This window comes from Nilaparvata lugens, chromosome 5, assembly GCF_014356525.2.
Source record: "Nilaparvata lugens isolate BPH chromosome 5, ASM1435652v1, whole genome shotgun sequence".
Classification (NCBI taxonomy): domain Eukaryota; kingdom Metazoa; phylum Arthropoda; class Insecta; order Hemiptera; family Delphacidae; genus Nilaparvata; species Nilaparvata lugens.
This window is the reverse complement of record NC_052508.1, coordinates 42,331,581-42,352,429: the sequence shown is the minus strand read 5'-3', so window position 1 is coordinate 42,352,429 and position 20,849 is coordinate 42,331,581. Positions and strand designations below refer to the sequence as shown.

At 34.2% G+C, this 20,849-nt stretch overlaps 1 protein-coding gene and 1 long non-coding RNA gene across 3 annotated transcripts; one reads left to right on the top strand and one right to left on the bottom strand.

Moving 5' to 3' along the window:
* Nucleotides 1–256: 256 nt before the first annotated feature.
* On the bottom strand, nt 257–9,393 carry LOC120351366. Of its 2 annotated transcripts, XR_005571342.1 has the most exons (4): nt 8,892–9,393; nt 2,277–2,425; nt 1,201–1,480; nt 257–323 (listed from the first exon to the last, which is right to left on the bottom strand). XR_005571342.1 is itself a non-coding variant. In XM_039428366.1 (3 exons), the coding sequence occupies exons 1-3, from the start codon at nt 9,245–9,247 to the stop codon at nt 1,338–1,340; spliced, it is 648 nt and encodes a 215-aa protein (XP_039284300.1). In that variant the 5' UTR covers nt 9,248–9,393; the 3' UTR covers nt 1,145–1,337. The 2 variants fall into 2 exon arrangements, 1 of the variants encoding a protein (XP_039284300.1); XM_039428366.1 differs by lacking the exon at nt 257–323 and having other exon boundaries at nt 1,145–1,480.
* Nucleotides 9,393–10,892, top strand: LOC120351369. Its single transcript, XR_005571345.1, has 2 exons — nt 9,393–9,770; nt 10,522–10,892. It is a non-coding gene; the product is annotated as an uncharacterized LOC120351369 (long non-coding RNA).
* The last annotated feature ends 9,957 nt before the right edge of the window (nt 10,893–20,849 follow it).

Genomic DNA, 20,849 nt, shown 5'->3' with positions numbered 1-20,849 from the left:
ATAATGGATTTCTCAACATAAGTAACCTTATAAGGCCGCAAAAAATCCTTAAATTGAAACTTTGAAGAAGAATGTAAAATTCTCCACCATCATTAGGCTATATATAATTGTTAACAAAGCATTTTACTGAAACTCTTCTCTCTATTTTAATGTAAGGAAGCATGTCACGAAGTTTTTCTTGTTATATCAAAAACACCCTGTAAATTCATCCATACTTAAATAAATAGGTATAAATATTATTGAATAATAATTTTTATCTTCTTCTTCAACATCCATCGCTCCACCTTCATCTTCCACCACCAATAGTTGTTCCTGATTTTCGCCTGTAAATTGAATGGATGCAATAGATTAGATTGGTATACTTTTATAGTACTCATCTTTTATAAAATTTATCTTTTTTCATATAATTTATACATATATTATTATAATTGTCATTTTCACTATGATATATGTATTATTACATGGATCATAATTATATTATATTCAAAATATATGATAATCGAATGAGATTTACTCTTCAATCTCATATCGAGAAAAGCCTTACTGGGGCACGATGTTCTACAAAGACTTTCTTTGTTATAATAATTATTATTATTTCACTGTTAATTTATGGATTTTGTACTTTTGAATTCGAGTGAGTTCTGGTGGAAGACAAAGTAAAATTCAATTGAATTTAATATATTCTATATTCAATTGATAAAGTTATTTAGAAATTTTGTCTTGAGGCAGAGAAATAAGGCAGACGTGCCTGAAGAGAATATAACTAATTTGTTATTAACTACAGAACTAACAAAATAATATTTCACTAGAGCACGTCACAAAGTATTTTTATGCCTCTTTTAGGAATTTGTTTTCAACTGCAATCTTACCGTACTATCCCAGTTTATCGTGTTAGCTTGTCTCTAATAACGTGATCATACTCTGAGGTCAGTATCACTCGATAATAGTCCCATGATCTAGATATTTCCATATGTTCAGATATGATATATGATCATATCATATCAGATAAGATATGATCATAGAACTATTATCGTGTAATAACGGCCTGAAACATAGGCCTATTTGTGACAATTGTTTGCAATTTTTTTAATTTGGAAAATTGTAAATTGAGATTTTTTTAGTCAATCTACTACAATCCCGATCACTTAATTTTCATTGGAAAAACAGACTCTAGATGTAATACCGGTAATGGTAATATACCTGGGACGACATCAAGGCTGCTTAACTCGACGTCCTCAACATCCTCGGCGTTGTCACCCCTCCTGTCTTCGACTGGTATTACAACTCTAGCAATACGGTGGGATGCACATGTCAAAAAAGACGCCAGAGTTATTCGTTCATCCACAAATTTTTTTTGCAACCTTGCAATACTGATATCCTGAAGGAGCCACTTGTTTTTTTTTTGGTCTCGCGCATTCGAGACCTCTCGAAAGTTGGTCATGATAGTTGATTTCCTTGACCGATAAGGCCAACAGTCCCTCTGCAACAAGAGGTGAATATTATATATAATTAAATAAGAAAAACACAAAATATAGATATAGATATAAAAGTACTTCATTGATGAAAAAACAATTGTTTATAAAAAATAAATAAAATAAATATTTCATACACTATACAGCTTGGCCGAGAGACCGTGAGCCGAGAGAAAAACACAATAAAAACCCAAAACTATGGAACCATAGACTAAGTATAGTAACTACTATGTCTACGATGGAACTTTACACGTCTTAACTTGTCTTTGTGAAAAAGAGATAATAATTCATGCAATAGAATCAAATGTTTTTATCTAGTTTTAGTGGTATATTTCAATTTATCTGATTTAATAATTTGATTTATCTGTCTGTAATATGGACGGCTTTATGCATAAAGGAACCAAGCGACACTTTTGGCTAAATGGAGTTAGTGCTGCTATCTTGTAGAGAATAAAAGAATCTTTTTTATGAATAAATAGTTTGGTCATTATGATTCATGGTTGAATTTATATTTATTTAAAAAAAAATCATACATTTAGTAATTTAGTAATTTTAGATGGAAAAAATCATAAATTCCCAAAAATTCCCGGGAATTTATGGTTTTTGGGAATATTTCCCTTAAATTCCCTGGGAATTTTTCCCCAATCTTAAATTCCCGGGAATCTTACATCACCAAGTACTGTACTAACTTAGAACAAAACTCGTATCCACAGCAATACAAATTTGCAATGAAACAATTCGAAACTTGTGAATCCTCAAATTTGTAAATTTATTTTAGTGTGAAGATCATTAAATCAAGCTCACCCCAAAAGTCCCAGGTGTTTCCCTGTGGCACGATGGTACGGTTGATGTTCCTGTTTAGCGTTTCTTGGCAGTTGTTTGTTCTATTTTTCTGCCCAAAGACGGAAAAAGCATGGGGAGTGACTTTCCTCATCCACTCGTCCTTGAAATATCTGAAACAAAATAATTGACTTAAAATCCAACTAGAAATCTCACTTCTTAACATGAAAGATGTTTTTATGATTCTATTGAACGTTTTTAATTAAAGTTATTGAACGTTTTTAAAGGCTAATATATTTCGAGGCAGTTGGCTAATGCAAAAATTGCATTGCGTTTGCATGTATGATTGATGAACTATTTATACACAAATGAAAAGAAGAATAATAGCTAAAATTAACGCTCACAATCAACCATAGAAGAAACAGAGAAAACTCACAATACAAGGTGGTGTTAATAAAATTAATTAAAAAAAAAATATTAACACTTTTTAAATGCACTAAAAAGAAGAAAATAATTTTCTTGATCACACTATTGGTTAGAAGGATTCTTTATTCTCTGTATAAAGTATCCAAATACAACTCAAACGAAAAAAGTGTGGCTCAAGACAAATTGAGCTTTATTAAATTGAAATATTTGCTCAGAAATACTTTTAAAAATCTTGTTTTGAGTCACACTTTTTTCGTTTGAGTTGTATTTGAATACTTTATACAGAGGTAAAGGATAAATTTATTCAATTAAAAAACTAATCAACACCAAATCCAAGAAAACGTGCTCAAATTGTAGTGCGGATGGTACCAATCAACTAGTAAAACCAGAACCCTCTATGTGGCCTATGAACCAAGATATAATCGAAAATATGTGGCGTGTTAGAGATTTCTTTACAGACAGAGTAACTAGATAAAAAGTGTATAATAATAATAATAAAAAAGTGACTTGGTTCTGTAGTGTTCAGGTTACAGCTGTAGGCTTGATACAAAATTGAAATTTTTTTTGAAAATACCCAAATAAAAAACAACTACTTCATTAAGTACACTTACTGCAATAGATAGCCTACTCTTCAATAACATATGTAACACAAAAAAATGAAGAAGATAATAAATACCGACAACCCGGGTATTCATGTCAATCATACTCAGAAAAAGAATTCCATTTGGTTCTTTATGAGAAGTTGTTGAATACATTCTATTATCATTCCATTATATCCTTGAACGATATCAATTTCAAACTTGACCCTCTCTGAATTCAATAAAAATTTATAGGCCTCGGGAAAATACCCAGTTTATATTTACCTACCAGAAAAGTAACTAATTAATGATTATTCATGAACAAATCACTTACTTGTTAATTTCTTCTTGGAAAATAATAGAGTTCGGTGTGTTCTCTTTATTCGCCCTATCAATGATGACATTTCTAAGAGCTTCAACTCTCGCGCTATTAGATATATCGATGCAGGCGGAGTCCGGCAAATGTTTCCTAATGAGGTGATATTTTCCTCGGTTGGAATCAACTTCGCTTTTTATCTTGCATGTACCACTACACTGTTTATTGACGCATGTGACATAAATAGATCCACTTTTTAACAACTTCTTTTGCTTATAAACAAAGCCGTTGTCATCTTCCCAACGATACCCCCAAGACCTAGCTTTGAATCTGATTGCTGACATACCGTAATTAGAATTCGAACTGTTGATGACGACTGCTGGGGAAGAACTGTCATCCTCACATTCCACGCAACTTATGGGCGATTGTGGTGGTGGGGGTGGGGTTCCGGGAATTTCCAGAAGAACCAATCGTGGAGTAGAGGAATATACCTACATGAGTTACTACTTTTGAAATAGGTACATCATTTTTATTACAATACTCAATGACTAGCCGTGATTGGTGCCTTCATTTAACTGTGATTGGTGCGTTTCCCCTCCATAGATTTGTCGTAACTTTTAAATATGGTGAAAATAAGAGAGTTCCAGGATTATATTATTATTAAATGAAAAGACAAGATGTTGTCAAACCACTGATTTATTAAATATCCAGATACCGGTTTCGGTTGTTAGACCATTATCAATCTCTGGTAAACCAGGTTGTCTAATATGGATAACTACCACAATATCACCTACACAACTACTCAGAAAATTATATTATTAGTCCAGTACACAGAGTTTTTTTCCTGGTGTATGTTGATGTAAGGCGATAGCAAGATAAAAACACGTTTTTGGGCTCACATTGTAGGCAATGATTGGTTTTACATATTCATTCTCTCATGAACCTTTCTAACATGAACCAACTTGATTAAGATTGATTACCTGACAAATTTTTGCAACTCTAGGGTTGTGTGGTAGAGAGGACCTACAGTCCTAATTCCGCCCTAATAAAGGCAATTATTATTCAATTCAATTCTCTCTCCTCTCTCTCTTCCTCTCTCTCTCTCTCTCTCTCCTCTCTCTCTCTCTCTCTCTAACTCTCTCTCTCTCACTCTCTCCCTCTCTCTCTCTCTCTCCCTCCCCCCTCTCACCCTCTCTCTCTTTCTGGATAATTATTGATTACACATAATTTCATAGTATTAATTTTCAATTACATTCTTAGTAGTCAAATAGACCATAAAAAATATCTTTGGACATCCCTCTCCAAGAATGGACATTTACATGTCTAAACATTGCTATTTTATACAGCACAAATTACTGTTACCGTTAACTTATTAAATCCTATATTTCAGTCATTTTACAAGTTTCCATAGACTATAATTAGCAAACTTAAGCGAAACAATGTAATTAGTGTCTTTTTTTCTCTTATAGCATAGGATTTAAACCAATTCTCTGTTTATGTACTGAACAATAAAATTATTTAAGTTAAGTGTATAGAAGTGTATAAGTATTAAGTATATAGTATAAGTAATAAGTATAAGTACTACAATAAAGTGATTGAATCTGAATCTCTGAGTGAGGTCCAGGAACTGTATTTCAAATCCTGAACAGGATCACAAGCAATGCGATTGACAAGGAATGTCTCCCTATAAAATTCATACATTCTGCCACAATTAATTCTCTCTCAGATTTTTAAGATTATATTAAAAATTTAGATCTTCAACGTTTACTTTTTGTAGTTTTTATCTCCCTTTGGTTAGTGATATCTGACTTCCTTCAAAAATATCACGTCCTGAACGAGTGCTGGTGGTCTAGGCCTATACGGTGAGGGTAATGAACTTCCCATGTACGGAAACCTGATGTGAACAGTGTTGAACTACAATCGAATTCGGGTACATAGGATTAGAAAATAGATAGATTGATCAATAGTTGAGGGGATGTTAAGCACAAAAATTATAATTAAAATTACAAGGATCATATAACATAATTAATTAGCATTTCCTTTTTTCCGTATTTTAAAGGATGAATAGGAAAACCTTAGTTGACTGTACACCATGCGCAATTATTGTAGTAGGAATTAAATAACCTACTCCTAAATGAAAGAATTTCATTTGCTAAGTCCAGAATTCAATGCCTTCTGATAATATCAGAGATATTAACGAGTATTGTATCATCATAAATCAAGTATAAATCGCTTTTACTTTTTCTATGCATTGACGACTTTCACTTGTTGAGTACCAGTAGTTGTGAGTGTGATACTACACAGTAGTTATACATGTTGAATGAAAATTTGAATTTTACAAAAAGGAGTTTTTAACTACTGTCGTTGAAAATCTATTGTGTTGAGGCTGTTTTTTATTGGTTATTAACACAAAAGATTTCTGGGGCAGCCCTAGGACCGAAGGTAAGGTGTAAGTCATCATAGATGTTATTGTATAGCAGAGACTATACCGGTAGTTTATAGATGACCGTTGTTGATTTCACAACAATGGATGTTTTGACAACCACTCTAGAAAACAAAAAATTGTATGCAACGAGCTGGAATAATTTGCTAAAGGGGTGCTTTACGAAACTATGCCGGCGCTCAGCGTACAATAAAACCTACATCTTCTTATGAACCGAAATACGTACAGCATATATTATGTTTGTGCTTTGTGGTAAATATTTGATGTTCACCGATAGCGGTCGGTAGACCCTCCAGGTTTAAGATGGCTCCCTCGGTCGCAGCATACACACATCAACAATTTTAGACCTAATAATGAGCACAGAATTTATAAATGGATTTATTTTTGCAAGTTCCTGACCAACATCCAGACAGGAATTATTTTATGAGATGGTAAAGGCCTCACAGCTGGATGCTGAACGACTCCAATATACCAAGAAAACCTCGATTCTGAATAATACTGTGTAATAAGTTACTACTCAGGCTGTTAACACCAGCTCAATGGAAAAAAAGTATATTTAATTCTCTTTAAGACTCTTAACAGAAACAAGGTAGGTCTATCTACGTAAGTCTTTCTTTATGTGAGTGGATATTCGGTATGAAAAATAAGTTGACCCTCCATTCAGTAAGAAGCTAAAAATTAATAGATTAATGATAATTAATGATTAAATCTAATATTATTAATAGCCACCTAATCAAACTCCAATGAATTATCAAAGACCTTCTCAAGAATTCAATTTGACACTCAGATGGAGAGTTACTCCTGTAACTTCCACAATTTAGTTATAACAAAAAAAAATCTATCTGTCAACTTCTAGCGGGGGACAGATGCCCCCCTCTGCCCCTGCCTAGATACGCCCATGATTTGAAGATTGCATCAAAATCATTCAAATAAATTATTTTATTTCCTTCGCCTAACGTTTGTAAATAATTAATTATATGAAGTTAAAATTAATATCAATGCAACGATCAATGCTGCGGCCTTGTCATGCACAATGCTTTTAGATGACTATTAATATATATTTTGAACATTCCATTTCATATATATTAATTCCAAACCATTTCAGAACTTTTGAAGTAATGTGCATTGACATTGTACAAGAATATTAATTTGAATATAGACTTAACAAAGATGATCAGAATATCAGAACTTAACAAAGACGATCAGAATATCAGAACTAGTTGTATAGTATCAGAACTAGTTGTATAGTACAGTATCTAGTAATCTGGTTTAATAGCATGATACATAGGATTCATGTGACTTCATTTTCAAGTTTCAAGGAGAGAGCCAGCCAGAATGGTGATTTCATGTGATGTGGTGAGGGGAACGTTTGTCGGGAGCGTTCCCGACAACTGATCTCCTCGAGCGCTTCCGACAACCATTCTCCCCGACATCCGTTCTCCTACTGAAAAGAAGGAGAACGTCTGTCGGAAGCGTTCCCGACAACCGTTCTCCTCGAGCGCTTCCGACAACTGTTCTCCCCGACATCCGATCCCCTACTGAAACCTGCTCGAAAAGGAGAACGGTTGACGGCGTTGACCGGCGACAACCGATACCCTAAAAACTGGTTTGAAAAGGTGATCGGCTGTCGGGGAGAACAGTTGTCGGGGAGAATGGTTGGCGCGTTCCTGGGTACTTTCATTGTTCGCGGTTGAATGCAAATTCATAATTGGATCTTGTTATTAGTTTGATCTATTGCCAAACATTTTGTTCATGTGGTTTAATTTAGTCATTGTTAGAATTTGTTATTGAATTTATTTATTTATAGAATTTGTTGCACTCAACTCATTTGTATGGTTATACCGTGTACAAATAAAATGATTTATTATTATTAATTATAATAAAGTACTTTCTATAATATCTTACATATGATTTACATTTTTATGACACTTTAATATCTTGGGAAAAGATAGCTCTGTAGGTTATGATTCATTTGGTACTGGCTGTTGAGGGTTCAGAACAGTGGACAATCGATTTTATTGGATTCTTGTTAACTCATCTGTCACCATTTTGTGATCTTTGACTTGCACGGTAAGTTGGCTTTTAATTGGAATAATTACTATTCAATTAGTTTGGGAGTGATGAGGAAGGTGTAGATGGCTTCTGAATTTTCCATTTCTTTATTTTAGGTACTGGTTTAGCTGGTCGAAGTGGATAACTCGTTGACTAGACAACTGCATTGTTTGGTGTTTGATATAGGTACATATTCAGCAACTGGTAATGTAAATGACAGTTCCATCATAATATTGCTGTTTACCTTTCTTATCTTTAAGTGGCTCAATAATACGGCTTGAGACTAGAGACATTGAACTTTGATACTGTTGTAAATAATCTGGTGGTTCAGATGACCGATTCTCCATCAACTATCTTATCTGTGATAGCCTAGGATCTTCACTTTGTGTATTATGAACGTTCTTGGGTATTAATGTATCTTTGAAAATTCCAGAATTAATATTCTCTGCATATGGCCCACCCTCATCCCTCATTATATTAACAACATATTATTCAATTGACATCATAGTCATACCAAAAATTATAACAAAGTAAATCAGCATTTTCATTACATTCTCCATAACATAACCTGTTAATAAACAATAATCATATACTCCCATTTCCAAGAAGCAACTCATTCTTTCTCTCAATTTTATTGCAAACTTTTTATCATCCCGTAATTTCCTATAACAATTTCTTCCATTATGATCTAGGCCCTTATCCATTATTAATTTTCCATTGATTTTAAGTATATTCCTTTTATTTATTCCATAACTGCAATCACGACAGTAAGCTGCTTGCTTGAACCGCGTGTGCTTCGGGTGTATGTTGGTCCCATTACTCACTTCATTCTGGTGTTGTCTGCATGCTGCCTTCCTCCCATGGTTGTCTGGTTTCTGGATGCATTTCTGATGGTGTTTGAACCTTGCATGGGGGCGATAACCTCTTTCGCGGGGCTTTTCTCGTCTTTTCCTCCAGTGGGCCTTCCTGTGTTGAGTCCTAGGTTCCAATTCGACATCGTCCTGTTTGTCACACATCCTGCTTTCCTTGGTGGCAGTTTGCTCTTTGAATTTAGTGTGCCGCGGGTGTGGATCCAACGATCCTTGGGCATAGGTGAGGCATGTGGCTGCTCAAACCGGGGGTGCTGTGGGGAGATTGAATGCTGGTGCACAGGTTCAGTGTATGGGGAGTGGTATATCATTTTCAGAATTGGTTATTGGTAACTTTCAAATTATATTCGTGTTGATTCTGTAGATTGTTTTCAGTTGTGGGTTGGTGGCTAGTGATAGATTTTTGGGGGGGAATAGTAGACCTAGCATCTCTGTTATCATAATATGCTCCTTTGTAATACTGTTTACTTTTTCGGTATTGAAACCCATTTCTGTAATTAATATCAAATGATTGACCTCTGTTGGTATTCTCAGCATATCTAGTATTTCGCGCATTTGCTCCAGCATTTGCTATATGATTTTCGTTATTATAATTTTGTCTGAAATTATTATTTTGTTGAGAGTGATTGAAATTTCCTGCTTGATTATTTATGTGGTTTGGCTCAGAAGTAACTAATTGAATGTGGTGCAAACATTAATAAGACAGTCCTCTTCCACAATCTACACCGGCTACCTGGGCGCCGCGACGAGCGGTGCTGTCAACTCAACCCAGCAAGCAGCCGGGTGAAGAGGAGGCTAGTTTTCGAGGACAAGACCGTGCTCACTCAATCAAAGGTTAGCTTAAAGAAATATTATTATTGTATTAACATGTAATGTGCACAAAATCTTTATAAAATTTGAATTAGTTTTTTAAAACTAATTTCCAATGGATAAAATCTTTTGTGCACATTACATGTTCATTTGAATAAATTGAACTATGAAATTACTGATTCTTATACTGTGAGCGAAGTCAAGACTGAGCTTGACTTCTAATTGTGCTATCAAAACAATCCGAACACAGATAAATTTTCATGATGGTTGCATTGAAATTTGGATAAAAATTCAAAATAAACATGTTTTAGTAATTTTGATAACAAATTCGAATATGTTGCATGAAAGATTATACTGAAACAATTCAATTATCTAGCAATTTGAATTGAGTTATGTTAAAGTAATCGGAGAATTTGCGAGTTATTACTTATATATCATTATTATTACTTACTATATCAAATTACTGATTCGAATAATACATTGTTATTTGAATTATGAAAAATCCGATCACATGCATAAACTGTTTATAATATTTCATGTGAAACAAAATTATTGTTGATAAAAATGTGCATGTAATGAACTGAAATATTTTCCAAGTCAATTATCTAGCGATTTGAATTGAGTTCAAGTAATCGGAGAATTTCCGAGTTATTACTTACTTTCAGTTTTGAGTAGTGAATCTGTTGAGCAAGTTCTCTCTCTCTCTCTCTCTCGTATGATTTGATGATGAAAAATCTGAAACAAATAAGAGTCTAATGAAATATTTTTTCAACAGAAACGAGTGCTGGAAGAGGACAGCTTGATCGTGCCTCTCTTGAGGGAGGAGGAGGAAGTGGAGACAGAGGACGAGATGCAATCGGAGAGCTTTCTGAGATTATTGAATAGCCACGTCGAGAAGCCATGGACGCCTCTCCGCGAGTTGGAAGAGGGGTTGCCATATCCGATATGTGACATGAGAGAGGCGTCCAACCAGCACGGGCGGCGAATTGTGCTCAAAATCCGGGTACCCGGACTATGTACAACAGATGTTTATCTTCCAGAAAGATTTACCCGGATTTTGAGCACAAAAGACATTGAAAATTTTAAATTAAAGTGCAAAACCTTATCTCTGTTTGTAAAGCATGTTAATGCTTTTATGACTGACATGAAAATTGTTAAATGCTAAATTAGCATTTAGCATTTTTTATGTCACTGACTATCTAGCATTAACATGCTTTACATGTTAATATGTATGTGTCAGTAGTGTTCAATAAATAGTTTTTTTGTTATTCTATAAAAATTGTTCTCAATTCTCACCTGTTATACACAGTTCACTAGAAGTAGTAATAAAACACATACACAACCAGACGTTCAGTCACCACTATGCACTTTTATTATGAGTGCTTGTCTATGAGAATGTCTTTTTATAGCTTGTTGTACGCACGCACAAGGGCGAGCGTCAGACACAGCAGGCAGTCGCTCACTCAGTCGAGGCCGACTTCAGTCAAAGGTCGGGCATTGCTCCCTCACATCTGTTTTGGCACGTGCCCATATCTGTATGGGCAGAACACTTCCTCCTTTCAAATTGTGTTTGCCTTTTCAGATTTGCTATTTGAAAAGAATAATTCTTTTAATGAAAGAAAATTCTTTTCAAATAGCAAATCTGAAAAGGTGAATTCGATTTGAAAGGTGAATTCATTTCCAAATTAATAGAAAATTCAATTTTCTCTTAGATTAAGTTAGTGTAATGATTAATTAATCAACTTTAGTTAATGTTCAACCATTGAGTTGAAAGGTAATGAAAAATGGTATGTAGGAGAAAGCAAACTCCAAGGAAACGAGGCAGAGGTATCTTAAGCTCTGCTGCCAGAGTACTTAAGGGGGCGGCGGGTGCTGCTACAGGTATTACTTCAACTATTTTAAATAAATTGATCGATATTACACCTGTGGAGATCCCAATAGCCCCTGGCTACCAGTATTGTGGCCCTGGCACCAAACTTGAAAAGCGATTAGCAAGAGGTGACCCGGGAATTAACAAACTTGACCAGGCTTGTAAGGCACACGATATAGCATATTCACAAAATAGTGATAATGCAAATCGATCGAAAGCTGACAGAGCACTAGCGAACGCAGCGTGGGAGATTTTTAAAAATCCGAAAACTCCTCTTGCAGAGAGACGACTCAGCTACCTAGTTACAAACGTGATGAAAGCTAAAAATTACTTTGGTGGTTCTTTGAGAAAGAAGAAGAAGAAGAAGAATGAGGGGAAAAGTTATAGTAATGATATTAGGCGCAAAGCTATAGCTCAGTTGAAAAAGCATATTGCAGGAAAAGGGTATTTTTTGAAGCCTTTTCCTAGTATTAGTGGGGGCAGAATTTTAATTCCACCCCCACCCCCATCATCATATGAAGTGAGTTTATTCCCCCAAAGTAAGAAACGAAGAACAACAACAAAGAAGAGTAGGAAGAAGACAGAGAAGAGTAGGGAGAAGTGAAAGACATGAATATTGAAGGAGAATTGAGTAATTATGATTTGATTGATTGGTCGAAATTATCACAGATTCAGCTAAGAGGTATATATATGCTAGATGCATTACCCAAAAAAATTCTAAAAAACGAGAATGCCATTGTGAATTTAGCAAGGGAAAGCGAGGATGGGACACATTGGGTAGCATATAAGAAAGTTGGCTCTAATGTTTGGTATTTTGATCCAATTTGGAAATTTACAACCGCCATACGAATTGGACAAATATTGGAAAAAAGAAAATGGAGTAAATATATTTTATAATGTAGAGCACATGCAACCATTGAATAGCAATTTTTGTGGTCATCTCACATTATTGTTTCTTGCAAATCAGTTGTAATTAAGTGTTTGTGCTGAATGCACACACACAAGGTGGTTGTTATTACATTAAGATCTAACACAAGTAACCTCTATGAACATTTACAAGAAATTATAGAATTGGATAAAAATCGTGAATGGGAAATTGGATTGATTGATTTTTGTAGTTACAATAGTATTGCAAACATTAACAAAGGAACAAATTCCAGCTTCAAATATGGCGATAGATTAATTGAGTTGGATACGGGTGCATATGAACTTGAAGATATTATAAAATCTCTAAAGAATAAATTGAATATTGATGAGAAGAAGAATAAACTTATTATACGTGCAAACGCAAATACTATGAAGATTGAAATTCATTCTGATAAGCCTATTGATTTAACACGTTCTGATTCGATTGCTAAGATACTTGGTTTTGATAATGTTGTTTTGCAGCCAAATAAATGGCATTATTCTCAGCATTTGGTTAACATAACAAGCATTGGTAGTATTGTAGTTGAGTGTAATTTAGCATGTGGTAGTTACTCTGACGGAAAACAAAAACATATAGTTCACAAATTTTTACCAAAGGTTCCTAGCAGCTATTTAATAAATGAAGTACCCTCTCCAATTATTTATGTACCTTTGAATACGCATCGAATTCAAACTATTAATGTAAAGGTAACAGACCAGAACGGATCGTTTATTGATTTCCGTGGAGATACAATTACAATTAGGTTACACATACGTGAAAAGTAATGGGTTATCTTGTTTTCAATCCACGTTCAAATAAGACGTGTACACGTGATGTCATTAGAGAGACAAACGTGAGAGTGTCAACACCTAAAAACAAACTTGCTTTGTCGGCTAAAAGTGTGAGAATATTAGAAATGTTGGGTTTTATAGTTGATTGGCGCCATGTACGGCGCAGCAATTAGTGAAATTCTGGATGTGGAGACAGACCTTCAGTTTTATAATGATACTAGCTGTACCCTGCCACGCTTCGCAGTGGCACATTGTGATTGAATGTTAATTTTTTTTTTTTTCTGTGGCCCCCACTATATATAAAATATGTGTTGGGAAACCACAAATATTATGCTTGTTAAATAAATTATGAACATCTGTGTTATGTGAGCTGTTAAATCTGGTTTATTGTGCAATTACAAAACTAAAAGGAAAAATAATGTTTATGTGAGAAATAAAATGAAAAAAAGCAAAATTTTTAGAAAAAAGAATTAAAATGAGTAAATGAATACCTATATATAAAATAGAAAATTATTGATGGGAAATAATTAGATTCTAAAAGAAAAAAATATTTGAGAATAGTCTCTTAAAAAGGATTGATAAAAAAATGAATTAATAATATTCATAATATCTAGTTTGTAATAAGGTCTTCACTATAATTTATTCTATTTTCAATTATCCAAGTTTTTGTTTTTGCTTTAAATATATTAACCAGTACCATTTCCTTGATGTCCATTGGCAGCCTGTTGTAAATCTTCGGTCCTAAGTATGTGACTGTTCTCTGGGCGGCAGTTGTTGTCATCCTGGGGACTGCTAGATCAATATTCCTTCTTCGCGTGCTGTGGGTGTGGTCCATGTTGAGAAAGAACTGCGGGTTTTTCCTGATGAATGTGAGTAATTTGTGAATGTAAATTTGTCGGATGCTCAGTAGTTGGAGCTCTTCATATAGAGAATCTGAAGGGTAGAGTGGATGTTTCTGTCCCATTATTCTGAGGATGAGTTTCTGGACTTTAAAAACAGGATTGATATGGCAGAAATACGTAGCTCCCCATGCCAGGATTCCATATCTTGCTATTGACTCTACCAATGCGTGATATACAATTTTTAACGTATCCAGTGTGAGTATCTGTCGGAGTTGAATGAAACTGTAAACCAGTTTCCTGAGTTTTGTTGTTTGCTGTATGATGTGTTTGTCCCACCAAAGTAAGTCGTCTATTATAACTCCTAAATATTTTATATTATCTGTTCGTTCTACTGATGGACAATTGCAGTCTATGCGATTTATTTTGCAGTGATGTAACTTGATTGTATTTCGTACAGGTTTTTTGGAGTCCGTCAGTGAAAATGCTAGAAATTTAGTTTTTGATGAATTGAGAGTCAGGATATTACTGTGGAGCCAAAGTGTAATTTTTTCCATGCCTAATTCAGCGGTTATGAAAGTCTCGTTCCAGTTGTTGCCTTGAAATATCACAGCTGTGTCGTCGGCAAAGACAATAATCTTGCCACCAATGTTGAGTGAGCACAACTCATTGGCAAAGATGAGGTACAGTATCGGACCAAGAACTGTTCCTTGTGGCACGCCGAATTTTACAGGAAGGCCTTCTTCTGCACTCAGATTTTTCCCTATTCTCACTCTCTGTTTGCAAATGGTTGAGAAATGAGAAAAAACAAAGAATACATTTCATATAAGTTTAATTTTGCAATACTTGTTTATATACAATATTTTTTGTTTTTCCACTGTCTGCGTAAATATAAAGACTATCTGGTTTGCCGACTCGGGAACACGCAACATACAGTTGTCCATGTGAAAAGCAATCCACATCTAAATCTAGACCACACAATTCTAAAGATAGACTAATATATTATTACTAGCAAGAACCCGTGCTTCGCAAGGATCTATTTTAAAACTTGACAAAATGAAAACTTGACGTAATGAAATTTGAAGAATTGAGAATAGGCCTATAACCATCCTTGGTTAATAAGAATCTATAAGCAAAATTTCAAGTTAATTTGTCCAGTAGTTCAGACGTGATGATGCGCCAAACATAATTTTCCTATCTCGTACGTGCATAAGCCAGCTCTTTACTTTATATAATTATTATAGGTATAGTTAACGACTGCTAGAGATAGGACTGTGGAACAGAATAGTGGTGAAACTATGATAGCGCCAGAAGTGTCTCAAACACAATAGTAGGTACTACATGAGCTTTTTGAAAGTGATTTGAAAAAATGTTAAAACAACAGAACTGAATCCTTATCATTCTACCTTCATTTAGAGAGGCTTTTGTTTGAGCCGAATGGAAATCTATTTATAAAAAAATGAATGTCTGTTTGAGTGTTTGTTTGTATGTTTGTTTGTTCTCTGTAGACTTGAAAACTTCTTGACATAACGGCATGAAACTTTGGGAATATGTTGTGTGAATATTGGGGATGGTTTCTGAACAGAAATTTTAATAGGGGGGGCTAATAATAATTATTTATCAATCCATTTCACAGACATATGATTACAAATCGCCGTGCAGTTCGCTACACAATATTTTGGCTATCCATCATAAATGGAAAACATGCGAAGTATCGGCAATTTTTTATTTGATTAAATTCATGTTTGAAGAATTCATTGTTACGATTGATAAATTGATAGGAGCTTATAAATATTTTCTAATTCAAATGAAATAACTTCTGAAAAAAATAATGATTGGATAAATACCAATATTGAATTATTGTTGACCAAAAACTCAGTATATCGACAATTCATTCAACTAACTCTGTATTGATAAAATTATAATCATTTTCTTAATTGATAATCAATTTCATCAACTAACTGGAAAAAGTTCTTCAATTTCCATGAATTTGTTAATAGAATTATATAAATCTAAAGTGTAGGTCATATCTAAATTCACAAAGAGTTCGATTCTTGTTGGAAAGATAGATGTTATTCAATGCAGAAATCATTGTTATTCTACTAAAAGATAGGATAAAATTTCTCTTTCAAGGGGAGTTTTGACAACCACAAAACTCATTTTTCATTTGAAGAAATAATATCAAAAAGGTGCATAGGACCTTACGTTTTTGTTCAGCTTGCCAAAATACCCCTCATTTCAATATTAAAATTTTCGACTGACTGTACAGTGAGTCAATCATTCTATCAAGGCTTGAATAATTTTGAAATTTTAATTGAATAAAAATGATAGAGAATAATTATCATGTAGATATCAACACCTTTATTTGAAGACATATTAACTGCATGCGTTTTCATATTGCCGATACAGCATTGATAAAACTGTTGTAAACGTTTATCTAGCAGTCTCAAAAAACTGTTCTAGCTGAAAAATTAATAATACCTACATGCCACGTGTAGGCTTATACATTGCATCAGGAAAACGAAGTTCAAAACTATGGTTTTCCTAAACATATGTTTTTGAGATAATTTCTTTGATGCAGCTGTTTCACATTCACCATTATAAATTATACAGAGTTTGTGTAAATAAAAATATTTATTGATTACCAAAACAATACTATTATTATATTAATGATAATAATTAATTATTAAAACAATACTTTTATTATATCAATAATAATAATATTATTAAACATATTTATCAATTATCAGAACAATATTATTGAGGTTGAGTGGAATTAGGTAGGAAGCAATAATAGAACAGATGTTCTTTTTTGAATTTCTATCATATTATTTTGTCATTTCCAATGATTACAACATATGTTAGAATATCATATGTCAATAAATAAATATTATCTCATTTCCATATGGCACTCACCTTACCATGTTCATAACCTTACTTAATAGGATCCTTTTTCATCCTTTGAAACCCTTAGAGGCAAAATATCTCAAAATCCGTTCTTAGTGCGCGTCTAGCATTTTTGAAGAATATTTGTGCAAAGTTTCAAGTCTGTAGGACAAATAGTTTGAGCTGTAGTGTGATTTTACATCAAAATTTTCGAAAATTGCCCTCTCCTGGACTCCCCTGTGCTCCTGATCGAAATTTTTCTGCATAGATCTAATTTTTTCGTAGCTGAACAAAAAAGTTCCTCATGACTTTGCTGTGCAATGAGGGGTTAAAAAGTACAAAATTTTGGGGGGGCCCCAGCTCCATCAGGGGGGCAAATTTCTAAAAATCCTTTCTTAGTGGATGTTTTCAGGCTACCATAAACAATCGTGCAAAATTTCAAGTTCTTATGCTCAGTAGTTTGGGCTGTGGTGTGATTTCAGTCTGTCGGGGCTTAGCCTTTTATAAGTATAGATAATCTATCCCTTCATTTTGTTTATATGATCAAATAACCAGCTGACTACTAAAATATTAGCCTACTTTGTATTTTAGCATGCAACACAGCCCAGATCGTATTATCAACAACACCGTTGTCAAATGCCGGTATGTTAGTAGAAAAGAGATAAGAATTTTTTTATTTCTCGTTGTTTTATGATAGAAGGAAACATAGCATGAATATGAAATAGAAATAAGATATTGAAACTATAAGATAAGCCGATCAGCTTATGAACTAAGGTTTGGAGGATTATGAAACATTGACAATTGAGAAATTATGAATACACAAATGCAAGAATAAAAGCCTCAATTATTATTCATTACAAGATTGATTTACATCGATAAGATTATACTCACACTATCGACTGAATCGCCAATTGATTGTAGCACGGTACCGGTATCGATCCATTCACTGATTGAAATTACTACAATATTAACACAAGTAACACGATTATTTGCACTGAAACACGAATTTATTATCGAAAAAAAAGCATCGGTATGCTTTCTTTGTTCTGAATTGCGAAAGTAATTGAAATCCAATAATTGTACCGGAAAACATACGGTAATCAAGAGTGTAGTTTACCGGTACTCTATATCTCACGAACCTGTTGAAGCTGCGTTTTGAAACATGCGCGCTATCTAGCGGTCAGATTTTGCACTTTGATTGCAGCAGCACTCAGCTCAAATCTGGCCAGAAATGGCCAAAGTTTCACCCCCTCCCCCGGGCCACCCTGCGAGCCCGGTCAATTTTTTTTTTTTAATCGACTTATTTTCGCGAGCTGACCCCGAATGTGAAGTCAAAAATCGGAAAAATCCATAAACAAAAAAGTTAAAAATTTTCGGGCGAGCGTAGCGCCCCTGAAAATTGTAAAAAGTAGATAAAAACCATCCTTGATGCGGATTTTATATCATGTTAAAATTTCAACTCAATCGGTCCAGTACTTTTGGAGTTTTTGCATTACACACAAACCAACATAACATTTTTATATATATAGATTACTAAATTCCATTTCCACACTCATACAGTATATTCGGGTCAAGAAATAAAAAACTCTGACGAGGCACGTATTGGTATAAATTCTTTAGATGTCTATTCTTTACCTTGCAAATCATTCATATTTATCGAGGGAACAGTTAACTGTACAAAACCGGGAACAGACCCAGCCGATGCACCAGTTGCAGCAGACTATAAATTAAGCAGTAACGTAATCGGCAACCTTTTTGATGAAATACGATATGAATTAGCAGGTCAGCAAATTTCTAAATCAAGATTGATTGGATTAACATCCACAATTAAAGCTATTCTAGTGAAGAATACGCTCGATAAAAACACATATCACTTGGCCGGTTTTGACAGAGCAGGATATGAGCTAACGGATAATAAATTCACTTTCTGTGTACCGCTCAAATTAATCCTCCCATTTTTTGAACATTTTCAAAGAATAATTTTAAATTTGAAACAGGAACTCATCTTATTAAGGTCGCCGACAGATCTAAATTGTGTTGAGTCAGCAAGTGGAACAAACGTTAGTGTGAAAATTACAAAACTACAATGGAGAATGCCCTACATAACTTTAGAAGATCTTGTAAGACTGAAATTTTCGAGACTGCTCAATGCTGACACTCCACTGAAATTAGGTTTCCGACATTGGGAAATTTGTGAATTACCAAATTTGCAAAATTCACTTAACCATTCTTGGGCAGTTCGCACCACATCGAGTTTTGATAGTCCAAAATACGTTATAATTGCATTTCAAACTCATCGTAAGAATAAAATTAAAAAATCAATATCTAATTTTGATAGCTGCAGTATTTACAATGTTAAAGTATATTTGAACAGCGAGTATTATCCATATGAAAATCTGCTAGGTAAAAAAGAGGTATTATACCGCATGTTCCTGGATTTTGTGCCCTCGTATTATAATCATCCAATCAATAGCGAACTCGGAACAGAAATTGACTTTAAAACGTTTTGTGAATCAACACCGCTGATTGTTGTAGATTGTTCATACCAAGCAAGTCATTTGAAATCATCGACAGATGTTTGTATTGAAATGGAATTTAATAGTGCAGTACCTGCAAATACTTCTGCCTATTGCATTTTAATTAGCGATTGTGTGATGGAGTACACACCTCTGACAAGCATGGTGAAAGAAGTTCAGTAATTTGCGCACCGGCTATATAAGGTGTGCACTCTGACAAATTTGGTTCATTATCAGTTTCACCTTTGAACAGACAACATGTCCTATTCTTTGTGTTCTGATATTTTGGACAAGCCACAAACTCGCTCTATTGGTATTCAGTGCGATCTTGATTCTGATAGTTTCTATTATGAAGCAAGGTGCAGTACACCGAAGCCGCTGCAGGTGGAGGAGGAGAAACGAGAAGACGAGGGGAAAGACAAAGGATTCAATGAGCCTGCCGAAGATAAAGAAGTGGACAAGCAAGCGAGTGCGAAAATTGCTACAGTTGATCTTCACTGGTTTAAACAAGATTGTAATCAAATTATTGTGAAAGAACTTGCCATAATTGATCAGTTTAATAATTATATTGTATTCCATTTCAAATCACCATTTGCAAAGACAGAATTGAGTGCAAAATTGTATAACGATGTAACATGGTTAGAACGTTACTATCATAAAATAAAATGGGAAGATGGAGATTTAGAATACAGTGACTCATTAATACGTGATTACCTTGCAGGTTATGAGAAAATTTTCACAAAAGGAACTGAGAAAGCAAAGTTTTTAAGAAGATTACATACTAATGTTCAATGTATACCAGAGGATTTTCCAAAACCCGATTTCAGCTTTTTCACTAGTTCATGGTGTTATGCTGTGTGTAACATTCATAAAAATAGACCACATTCTCGCTGTGCTTTATTCTCTGCGCAACATTATAATTCTTTGTTGTTTAAAAATATGTATCAAACAAATAATTTCTTGTGCGAAAACAATCGAATGCAAAGTATGAAAATGGCGCCGATGTACACGAATTCACAGAAAAGAAACTTTGCTCATTATGGATTCTTCTACAACGGAAAAGAGATTCAGTGTGTTTATTGCATGCATGCATTGAGACTGCATAAAGCACGTACATGTTGTCTGTCATCAATTAATGAAGAAAGGCTGCTTTATTACTCTATAATAGTACCTGCCTACACATAGTTTTCTTCATTCGCTCAACAACATGGATCCGACAAAGTGGTTAGCTGCCGACAACGAGTTGGAAGTGAGGTTAAAAAACTGTATTGATTGGTATGATGAATGCGAAATT

Coding starts and splice junctions, on each gene's coding strand:
- LOC120351366 (XM_039428366.1), bottom strand. CDS start 9,247: ATGATATACCACTCCCCATACACTGAACCTGTGCACCAGCATTCAATC. Junction 2,426..8,891: donor GCAGACAACACCAGAATGAA/GTGAGTAATGGG, acceptor ATTTTGTTTCAG/ATATTTCAAGGACGAGTGGA. Junction 1,481..2,276: donor AAACACCTGGGACTTTTGGG/GTGAGCTTGATT, acceptor CTCTTGTTGCAG/AGGGACTGTTGGCCTTATCG.